Consider the following 12502-nt stretch of genomic DNA (forward strand, 5'->3'; position numbering starts at 1 on the left):
AATAGTTTAAAAAATGAAAATTAATAAAACTTAGCACGAGTACTAATAGTAGAAAATAAGAAATAAGAAACCTGATATATGTATCTATTTTTGGATACTATAACATTTTTATATGGATTCGCTTTCATAGACTATTCCCCCCGCTTCTACATCATATCCTTCATCTTCCTAGTTATGGCTTCTGTTGCTGAGACCGTGAAAAAAGAAGAAATGATTTCTAGTTCTCTCAGATTTCCCGAGAATGAGAGGAGTTGTAATCTTCCTAGTTCTCACAAATGTCAACTATTCTTTTCTATTCAAAATTGCTCAACTCTTGTGATTGTGATTTTTTTTCTACAATGTCATTGTGTAATTATTCCTCCTTTCTCCACAACCACAACCTTTAACAAACATGAAACTCTAATTCTGTATTAATAATAGCAACTAGCATGGGAAAACGATTTGTGCAGTAATGTTTAAATTCACAATGATTAATTAACTATCTTAAGCGTGTAGCAACAATAACAAAACCTACTGTTAAAGAGACTAGTATTCTGAGTTGCTAGAATAGTATTTTGAGTTGCTAGAATAGTATTTGTAAACTACTTTCATGCTAGAGCAAAAATCAAGTTCTCACTAATTACTTAGAGGCTAGAAACAATCATGCGAGTTATTGGGCTGATTGAGCACTCACACTTTGTGGTTATACCCTTCATTACTTTTAATCACACAACAAGAGCACTCACACTTTATTGTTAAATGAATTTCACACTTTAATTTAAATTTTCCATACTGACAATTACACAATCTAACTATTTTACTAATTCATATATGAACCATCACTTTTTTAAAATGAACTTCACAATTTTTTATTTTACACTACTCACCCTTTAGAACGTTGTCATTCCCCCTATGTTATTGTGTGTAACAGCTATCTCAAAAGCTACTGTTATAGAGACTGAGAGACTGCACCTCCAAATCTGATTATTGCCAAAAAATCAATTACTTAGTAGGACCAACTATGTGCATTACTGGATTTATTCTTTTGGTAGGATTAAAAGGAAAACGTTTTTACTATGTTTGTTAATACTAATTTATAACCGTTGATTACTTTTTCTCTCTCTTTGGTTTCAAATATGAAAAATGTTGTGATAAAATTTAAGAAGTGTGTGAAAACAACACTCTGATATCATAAATTAGAATGGCACACGACCAGTATGGTGACTGCACATCTAACACTTGCATGTTGGACTGCAACATATTATGGATATGTGGAAATATATGGGACTGATATTTGTACCATATTATAGGTTCATGCATGTGCTCAATGAAATTGAAGGTAAGAGGAGAGAGATGGAGTTATATAGTTGGTCTTTGACAAACATACCTAACAATTACAGACACTCAACTTTGCAGTTATTGCTTTAACCTGAATGAACTTGATACGTTTCAATGAACTAGAAAGAATGCAAATACATGAGAGGAAAAAAATTGTAAACTAACCTGTAGTGTGCAGAAATATGTGCAGTTTCCATCAACATAGGCAGGTCCCTTTTTCAAAAATAATTGGTGTGCTCGGCATAGCCTCCCGCAAATGTTATAAGAATTTTGATTTGTTTTAATAAATTTGTTCATATATCTGACTGAATTGCTGGTTAGAAAACAGCACACCGAAAGAAACATTATCATTGCACAAAAGCTAGAATCCGATAAAAAAAGCACAAACATAAATAGAAAACCAGCTAGATGGAAAGAGGAATAACATTCTGTCTCTGAAACGATGATCCATCTGTCTATCGTTTCTTCCAATCCTAGTATAGCGGTTAATGGAGAGTTGTGATTATCTGGCATTGCAAATTGTAATTCACTATGTCAAAGAGTTGTTTTATTATTAAAGTTGAATCCCATCATAGCATTCAATTTCAAATGCATCCCCCAACAGGATGAAGAATTCAGATCAGAGTATCAAAACATGTTACCATCATGCCCAAAAGGATAGAACGATAAAAGAATATGACACTCAATTTTGAATTTTCAGATTTTGTGAATACTGCCCCAAACTATTAAAATTTTGGATTATGTGGTATAGTTGCCTACTTTACATTTTTTAGAAGGGAAAGATAAAATAGTCCTCCCATGCTACATCAAAGTATGCTTATATAAAGTCACAGTCACTATACAAAATTGGATCCATAACCCAGATGTGTCCGAAATAAATTTTCAAAGCTAGAAAATAAAAATAAGTGAAATGACTCAACAGATACCGGATTAAGAGGAAATTTCTTGCAGGGAGATACTGTATGGCGTCATGTAAATGCAAAAAAATAATGAGCAATCTTTGTACATGGAAAGTTAGGAATGCAACATGTATCAAATCAAACATTAATAGTAATATATAGAGTAAGCTAAAGGAGTACCTGATATTGAAATAACATTACCAACATTATCAGTTGTATAGTTTAAACCACCCAACCTTCGAGGACTGGCTGCCCATAAGGAAAAAACCTAAAGAAAATAGAATGTTGTTCACTTATTGATGCATGGATGGACAGAAAGAAGCAAGGGAATCCAAACATGTTATGTTAAATCAAGATGCATAGACCATTTTTAACCTCATTAACAAGAAAGGATACATCTTGGTAAGCAATATCATAAAGTGTGTAAACACTATAAATAAGAATAGCTGACATTAAGGGCCAATTAAGAAGTAGGTATTCAATCTTTTGGACTGTATTGTCTTCCCAAGTTCCAGTGCTTCCATTTTATAAAGCTTTCGCATCACCTGAAGACTCATTGCTGCCATTGTGATTGTGAAGTGTGTTAGGAACTGGATTTAGAGAAAGAAAAGACAGAATGTAAAGATGAATGAATGATTCAAGATCAGAAATGATCTTGAATGTTTGAATCTTTATTGATGAATCTGGAAGTACAATTGATTACACCAATTGTGTTTTCTGGAATTTTCCCTCCTAGATGATAACTGATTCCAAATCAGTTATATCTCTCCTCCTCACTTTTTACAAGCTACCTTCTAATGATCTCCAAGTTTCTATTTATAGAAACTCTCTCCTCTAACTAACCCTCAACTGAAACAGAATAAGGAAAACAGAAAAATAACTACCCTTCATCTGGTCTTGAGCCTTAGTAAGGTTAAGTTTGAGTTCTTCCAGTATGAGGTCTCTTTGGTGCAACAATTGATTGACATCTGCTACCTTAGATGGAAATTCTCCTGCCTTGATCAATAGAGGAGGATCTCTACCATAGAGAGCCTTAAAATGAGTCATACCAGTGGAGCCATGATAGGTAGAATTGTACCAAAATTCAGCCCATGACAACCACCTCATCCACTGTTTAGGTCTAAACCCTACAAAACATCTCAAGTACCCTTCTAAGCACCTGTTAACCACTTCTGTTTGCCCATCAGTTTGAGGGTGATAAGAGGTGCTCATCTTCAAATTAGTGTCTGCTAGCCTCAACAACTCTCTCCAAAAACTGCTCACAAAAATAGGATCTCTATCAGAGACTATAGAAGAAGGGAATCCATGCAATTTCACTACCTCAATCACAAAAACCAGCGCTACTTCCTTGGCAGTAAAAGGATGACCCAGGGCATAAAAGTGAGCATACTTGGTAAATCTGTCAACTACTACCAAGATGGTATCCCTCCCTTGCACTCTAGGTAGACCACCAATGAAATCCAGAGAAATATCAGCCCAAACCTGTGTAGGAATAAGTAAGGGTTGCAGCAAGCCCAGGGGTGAGGGTAGAGTGCTTGTTTCTTTGGCATACATCACACCCCTCCACATAATTCTTGATATCCTTCTTCATTCCAATCCAGAACACACAACTAGCAATTCTCTTATAGGTTCTGAAAAAACCAGAGTGACCTCCCATAGGAGTTTCATTACACTCCTTTAGAATCAAAGCCAATCTGTTGGACCCCCGTGGAAGAACCAATTTGCCTTTATTCAGCAATAACCCCCCTTTGAACTCAAACCCTGCATGAGACCCTGGTGCAACAATCAAGTCTTGGATGACTTGTTTCCATCTGGGGTCTTGATTCACCCCTTGAGTCCAATCTTCTATCTCCTGCACAGAGACTAGAGAAATAGCAGCATACATCCCCTTCCTAGAGAGAGCATCAACAGCAGTGTTATCCTTGCCAGGTTTATAATGAATCTCAAAATCCATACCTATGAGCTTGACTACCCATTTAAATTGTTCCTTTGTAAACAGCCTTTGATCAGTGAGAAATTTCAAGCTCCTCTGGTCAGTCTTCACCACAAAATGTCTCCCAAGTAGGTAATGCCTCCACTTTTGCACAGCTTGCACCAAAGCCATCAACTCCCTCTCATAAACAGATCTTTGTTGAGACCTCAATGACAACCCCTTACTCCAAAAAGCTAGAGGCCTCCCATCCTGCATTAGGACAGCCCCCAACCCTTGGCTAGATGCATCTGTTTCAACCACAAATTGTTTAGAAAAGTCAGGAATTGCCAAGAGTGGAAGGTTCTGCATTGCCACTTTCAACATCTCAAAGGCTTTTGTGGTTTGCTCAGTCCAACAGTAGTTGTCCTTCTTCAGCAATTCAGTGAGGGGTTTGGCTATCTTGCCATAGTCTTGGACAAACCTTCTATAGTATCCAGTTAGTCCAAGAAAGCCTCTTAACCCCTTAAGATCCTTAGGAATAGGCCAAGAGCTCATAGCCTCAATCTTTGATGCATCTGCTTCCACCCCCTTGCCTGAGATCATATGGCCTAAGTACTCCAACTTCTCTTGGGCAAATGTACATTTCTTCTTGTTTGCCTTGAGAGAATGTCTTTGCATTACTTCCAAAACTGTTTGTAGATGCTCAAGATGGGTTGAGATATCCCTGTTGTATACTAGGATATCATCAAAAAAAACTAGTACAAACCTCCTTAGAAAAGGCTTAATGACCTCATTCATCAAAGCCTGAAAGGATGAGGGGGCATTGGTGAGGCCAAAGGGCATTACCACAAACTCATAATGCCCCTCATGTGTCCTGAAAGCAGTTTTTTCTATGTTTTCTTCTCTCATTCTGATCTGGTGGTAGCCTGATTTCAGATCAAGTTTAGAGAACACACTAGCCCGTCCTAACTCATCCAACAACTCCTCAATGATGGGAATAGGGAACTTATTAGGAATAGTTACCTTGTTAAGGGCCCTATAATCAACACAAAACCTCCACCCTCCATCATTCTTCCTTACTAAAATGATAGGGCTTGAGTATGGACTGATACTGGGTCTTATCACCCCAGCCTGCAACATCTCCAGAACCAATCTCTCAATCTCATTTTTTTAATAATGAGGATATTTGTAAGGTCTTAAATTGGGGATATTTGAACCTTCCTTGAGGTGAATAGCATGATCATGTCTTCGTTTTGGTAGTAATTCTTGAGGATCTTCAAACACCTTGTCAAAACTTCCCAATACTTCAACAACTTCTGCTGGAATCCCCTGGACAGACTTGGAACCAGTTTCTGTTTCTTGACAATGTAGCATCAACCCTGCTCATTTTTCTCTCAAAACTTGCATGAAGGCCCCCAAGGAAAGTTGTGTTTTGGTTAAAGTAGGATCCCCCTTGATGGTGTACTTCACTCCCTTCTTCCTTAGTGTCAATTCTAACTTGCCAAAATTTGCCTTGACCTTGCCCAGACTAGCCAACCATTCTAGGTCCAACACCACATCTACCCCCTGTAAGGCAAACAAGTACAGATTCTGCTGAATTTCCAACCCCTGCACTACCAATGCCAACTGATCACATCTTCCCTTACAGTGAATCTTGTGCCCATCCCCCACTTCTACCACATATTTAGGAGTGGCTTGCACCTTGAGCTTCCACCTTTCCACCAGATCAGTAGCTATAAAGTTGTGTGAGGCTCCACAATCTATTAGTACCACCACCTCCTTACCCTCTAACATCCTAGTTACCTTCCAAGAATGGGTAGAAGTTAACCCAGCCATAGCCCAAAGGGACAATTGTAGGGAATTAAGGTTAGCCACTCCAGATTCCTCCAAGTTTGACTCTTCTTCCTCCTCATCCTCCTCAAACAAGATCATTCTCAATTGTCTATTTTTACACCTATGCTCCCTACTAAAAGGCTCATCACACCTGAAACACAACCATTTTTCCCTCCTCTCTGATAAGGCTCATACCAAGCCAAGGGTCACTAATGTGTACAGAAGGGGTAAAAGGAAAGTTTGGTTAGAATAACAAACTTTCCTTTTACTACCAGCTGGGTAGTTAAGACAGTTAGGGGAGGGAATTCTATGAATAGTAGTTTAGTTAGTTGGGAAGTTAGCTTTTTACATTGTAACTAACTGATTTGGAATCAGTGGAAGAGGATCGTGGGATCCATCTCAATTCTTGTAATTCTTGTTCCTAATCTCTAATAAAAATACTAGAACCCTAGCAGATCCAAGTTGGAATCTGTGTTAGGGGCATTTCTTCTTCTAAATCCTTCTTTTTCTATTCACTAGGATACCAGTGTCTATCATTCTCCCTCAGCTCAGGCCCAGTAAGATGTTTGAAGCCTCCCCCCCAGTACTGTTACTAGACCCTGCACTACTTACAGCTATTGAATTACTGCTCCCCCCTGCCTGCTCCCCCTTCTTATCCCCCCAATTTCTTGATTCCACTGTTACTGACTTACTAGGGAATGTATTCCTAGAATATTGATTAGGTCTAGGGTTCACCTTCTTCTGTACTATTAAATTTTTGTCCTCTATCATAAGGGATTTTTGAATTACCTCAGATAGAGTAGGATGATCATAAAGTCTGACCTCTGCTCTGATTTCTTCCTTGAGTCCATTTAGGAAAATACCCTTCACAAAATCTGGATCAATCTCCTTAAGGGCTCCCACATACTTTTCAAACTCCTCTACATACCCTTCCACTGTTCCCTCTTGTTTTAAAGCTAACAGTTGCTCAAAGGGATTTTGTACCATTGATGATTGAAATCTCCTAATTACTGCCACCTTATGAGAAGCGTGTAATCAGGGCACCAGGATGGTGCTCTGATACCAGTGTTAGGAACTGGATTTAGAGAAAGAAAAGACAGAATGTAAAGATGAATGAATGATTCAAGATCAGAAATGATCTTCAATGTTTGAATCTTTATTGATGAATCTGGAAGTACAATTGATTACACCAATTGTGCTTTCTGGAATTTTCCCTCCTAGATGATAATTGATTCCAAATCAGTTATATCTCTCCTCCTCACTTTTTACAAGCTACCTTCTAATGATCTCCAAGTTTCTATTTATAGAAACTCTCTCCTCTAACTAACCCTCAACTGAAACAGAACAAGGAAAACAAAAAAATAACTACCCTTCTTTTCTCTTATTTCTCCTTACATACACGTGTTTGATAGGAAGCCTATTCCTATTCCTATCAAAGTGTTTCCTACCGTGGGTCAATATTTTAAGATAATTATTCTGAGGGAGGCAATGCAATATAAACAAAAACGACAAAGTAGGAATTTTTTTAAAAGAATATGGTAATACATTCAAAATAATCCGCATAAGAGTGTTTAGATAAAGTCACATATGTTAGAACTTTAGACGCATACCGAAATCCAGATACAGACAATTGCTGCTACAAATACCAAACCTGATATTATAAAGCAGGGCAAGAAGTATGGAAACCTGTAGGATGATTTACGTTTTGACAAATGAAAATCTAGACAACATTAAAAGATAAACCGATTGAAAGACAAAGATGGATGCTAAAATTGAATCATTACTTTACTGAATTAAAGGGGAGGGGAGGAAAAGTCCACTTACTTATCCCAAAATGAACCTTTCAAAAATACATGTGGGTATTTCTCTACTGGCTGCAATATGAAATTTCTCAATGTATTAGGGATACAAGTACAAGTGTGCTAATGATCACACAAACATGCATATAAATAGAAGAAAACTTAAAAATGCATTTTAAAATAATAAAAATATAGGAAAGGAATCATTTGTTTAAATATACAAATGCATTTCTATAATTTATCATTCCTAATATTCAATTAGATAAGTAGTTCAGGTATATCTCTAAAGCCTTTCAAAACAAGTCCTCTTATGTTCATGAAAAATATTTGAGGCTTTTCTCAGCATGTATTCTTTACTTCAGAAGATCACCTGAGCCAAATAGCCTCCCAATGCTGGTCCAATGATTAAGCCTATGCCCCAAGCTGCACTGACCTAAAATCATATACACTTGGAATTATCATGATGAACATGGAGCTCTAAAAACTGATAATAGATAGACATGAGTTGGTGAGGCTTACAGTTGATAATCCAATAGCTTGATGTTCTTCTCGAAAAAGTTCTGTAGCATAGGCCTGATAAATAGTGTCACATACATATATAAATGCAAGTTTAATTTGAATCAGACTGAACTAGGAAGTCAACATCAAGTATTGAAGTGCACAAACTCAAATTTTAAGTTGTTCTGTGGTGCTAGTGGATGAAACATTGAGTGTTAAATATCGGTAGTTATTAAGAAATGGTACCTTCACTGGTCCAAGCACACCACATAAACTTCCAAGAAGAAATCTTGTGATAACAGCCATCCAAAAACTTGTGCTCAGGCCAAACAATGTGTTGAAAATGACACTGAAATCATGTAATCATTCATCATGGAAATCCAGGTAAGAGAGCTAAAGAAGGTGTTTAACTCATTGAGAGGAAAACATACACTATAATGATCCCTATAACTATAACAGGTTTTCGACCATAACGATCAGCTATCTTTCCCCACAATACAGATGTAAAAACTCTGCCAAGCATGAAGGCAGATCCTACAAAATGTTGTAGTGATGTGAAGATCAACAATAAAATAATTACAAAATGTGGTGGTAGACTTCAAAGAGTGGAAATACTGGAAGTAATCTTACCCACATAACCAGCATAGGAACCTATATCTTCTTCTGTTTTTGCAATATTGAAATCCCTTACCTGAAAATTAATGTTGCATTATTTACAATACATATTATGTGCATTAGTTACTATAGTTAATGATTAACCAAAGATTTGATTACTGGAGTATTTCGTAACAGATGAGAATGCAAAAGAGAAAGCAATTAGCAATGAGAAATTGACATTGACATATCATGGCAACTGTGAATTACACTATAAACTAAATGGTTTAGAGGGAACATAGATTGAAATATAGAATAAAAACAAAGAATGATACTATGTATTATTAAGAAAAATTCAGAAAAATCAGGATCAACTTTTAATTGCATGTACACATATATTTTTTTTTAAATAATTTTGATTTGAAATTTGCATGATGTGGAAGGTAAGAGTAAATCCAAGTAGATAGTAAAACTCACCATGAAATAAAGGAATGGAAATAGAGATGATATAGGCAAAGCTGCACAAGACAAAAGAAAGAAAGAAACATCACATAATGATGAAGCAGTTTCAAAAGAAGACATATTGATAGCTAATTAACACAGAAAATCCAATACTGATTTTTATTTCAAAAGGTTAGATTGAAAAACCATAAAAAAAATTTCTTTTAACTTTGTCACACCACCCATATAAGGGGCACCTCTTTTTAAGCTGGGATGGAGAATTTGACATCATTTGTCTCCTACGGTGTCTCATTCTCTGTGCTGGATCAATCATATATTAATACATAAATAAAAGAAAAAAATTTAAAACAAAAATTAACATTTTGATTGTTCCGATACTGAGAATGAAGCAGCCTTATTACGAACATGTAATCTCTGTCCTTTGAGCTAACTTACATATTACAGGAAATTCAATTAGTCATAAGGAATGACTTCATTTTTTTTTAGAATTTGACTAAGAAAGAAACAACTGACTTAGGTTAGGAAAGTTTATCAACTGAGGTTGTGAAATGCTAGAGTTACAGTTTCAGCTGAATATGCAAAATTTAATTCATTCATAAATTGAAGGGGAAATATTTTGGTTTAGAAATTTGGATTTAATTTAATACATTGTCTGTTTAAATGGATTTTACAGTGTCATCTAATCATGTGATATGCCATTGCAAAAAAAAATTGGCACTTACAATAACTACCTCAAAAATCACATATATGGTATTTGACACTAATACTACCTCAAAAGTCACATATATTGTCCTGAACAAACATAAACTTACAATGCATAAAAATTAAAAAATTTAAGATCAGACACCAATTTTTATCCTGAACAATCAAAATTTTGGATATTTATTTTGTGCAACTTGTGCAAGCAACTGAAACTGAGCTACTTTTTTTGTATGCACAAGGTTAGATAATATTCACATGACTTGTTCAAACAAAAAAGGTAGTTGACACTTGACACCACAAATTAAGCAAACTGACATGTACTTGTGGTAATTTAGAACAACTGCATGAGCAAAGATAGCACTAAAAGACACCACACATTAGGCCAAATTTGAAACAACCAATGATTCAAGAAGTGAAAGATAGAGCTTAAGATGCTTACAAGCACTTATTACCACCATCCAAACAATCAAGAGACTTTGAATGGATATACCCTTCTTCAGTTCTTTGGCTTCATCTACCTTACAACCAGGGCAGTTTTCATAGTACTTCTTCTTCAACAATGGCTCTCTAAAACTCTCTTCTCCCATCTTTGTTACACAACTCCAATTCTTGTTTCACTTAGGATCTTCCTTCCTATATTCTAAATTATTAATAAAAAACGTTATTTCAGAAGGTTTTCACTAAGTGGAGCACTAGAAGAAGAAGTATGTGCATGCTCTCTTAGCTCTCGTGCTCCCGCAAACGAAAAAACTGTTTATAGATCTAGAATGTGTAACCTCTAAATTATAAGATGACAACCTTACCATTGCGCCGAAGATTATCATTCTATACAATAAAGATGATAATAATAATAATAATGAAAATAAAACAAAGAACAATCTAAAGTGTTTTAAAGATTGAGTAGAGACTCTTGAAACACTCCTTGGAATAAAAATGAAATGACAATGAACAATAAAAGGCATAGTTTCAATTTTTACGTGTAAGATCAAATACTTTGTTTGAACTCTTAAGAAGGTTAAATTGGCATTGTAGACCAACTTGAATGCAACAGGGGGAGATGTTTGTCAGTAGAAAACTCAATAGATGCAACAGTTACTGATATGAATCAAATAAATCTACATAGCTCACCAGAGAATAAGGAAAATCTCTAGATACTGCAAGAACTTTTGGAATGAAGGGAAACCGATATAAGGTGTTATGCACATTTGTGTTACGTATCAAAATTGAAGTATATATGTCTAGAATGTTATATGAACTTAATTATAGTTAAATAATAGTAAAATGTGATAAAATATAGAGTATTAGTGTAAATTACAAAGTGAAATTATCCATCATTTTTTTTATACCTACACAGATTCCTAGTTTTTATACTTTTGTTACACTGGCCACTCAGGTATGAGAAATAAATGTAATCTTTCTAAATAATATACAAATAAATGCATCTTTATTCTTTTTTTTGGTTAGAAAATGCATCATCAATTTCAAAAAGATATTGTTTCAATTGTGCATATATTATATAATAACCAACCAAAAATAATAAATAGAAATTGAATTATATATTATTTGGATTTGTCTCTACAATATATTATGTTTTGTTTGACTAAATTGCATTATCACATTTTTGTTTTTATTTCATGCTCACGGGTGATCAATGAAAGTATAAAAAGTAGGGATTTGTGTAGGTATAAAAAAATGGGTGTGATTTGTGTAATTTCATTAAAACTTATGACGTGTTAATGTAATTTACTCAAATTATTATTATTATTATTATTATATAGATATCCACTTATACAGTTATACGTACTTTCTATATATTTTTATTCCACAGGTGAATATAAATAATGGTTGGCTGATTAATTCAATGACTGTTAATAAATGATAAATGACATAAAAGAAGAAAGAAAAAACAAAAGGGTCATTTGCAAACGAAAAGGAAAAGGCAACATGAGCCTCACAATGTTGAAAATTTGGGAACCTCATATTCATTACTATAAAATTGATGATTGCTAAATGAAAAAATTGGTAACTAATTGATTAATATTTAAAAAAATCAAGTATAGATAATAAGTTAACAACTCATGCCCAAAAAAAGCAAAACTTCTGACATTGAGCAGCAAGAAAACGTGTTTGGTAAAATCGAATTTGGACACGGAAGCGATAGCATTTCGTATAAAAAACAATATTTGTTTTATTTGGGTCCATATGTTTTTTTTGCTCACAATTGCAAGCATCATTCTTATTCTTATTTACATCTTATAGTATCTACATTCTTTTCACTACAACTACCTCTTTCATCACTTTTTTTTGTTGTTAAAAACAACTCAAAATTGTTCTTACTTAAGAACAAAAAGTTAAAAAATAATATAATAAAAAATAGAGTAAGAATGTTCCTATTTTATTAAAAATTACTAATTTGGTTAGTATAAGATGATCAAGTCAAAATAAAACTGTGTACTGTCACTTCACTAGCTGTCACAGCTTTTAAG

The 12502-nt window shown here is 34.8% G+C and overlaps 1 protein-coding gene across 1 annotated transcript; it reads right to left on the reverse strand.

Annotated features, from left to right (window-relative positions):
- LOC109352026 (protein ZINC INDUCED FACILITATOR-LIKE 1-like) lies at positions 2396-11259 on the reverse strand. Its single transcript, XM_019593794.1, has 12 exons — positions 11129-11259; positions 10456-10656; positions 9330-9370; positions 8889-8949; positions 8690-8792; positions 8505-8607; positions 8280-8333; positions 8131-8193; positions 7786-7835; positions 7571-7647; positions 2613-2800; positions 2396-2484 (listed from the first exon to the last, which is right to left on the reverse strand). The coding sequence occupies exons 2-11, from the start codon at positions 10601-10603 to the stop codon at positions 2742-2744; spliced, it is 759 nt and encodes a 252-aa protein (XP_019449339.1). The 5' UTR covers positions 10604-10656; positions 11129-11259; the 3' UTR covers positions 2396-2484; positions 2613-2741.

Source organism: Lupinus angustifolius, chromosome LG07 (genome assembly GCF_001865875.1).
Source record: "Lupinus angustifolius cultivar Tanjil chromosome LG07, LupAngTanjil_v1.0, whole genome shotgun sequence".
NCBI lineage: Eukaryota > Viridiplantae > Streptophyta > Magnoliopsida > Fabales > Fabaceae > Lupinus > Lupinus angustifolius.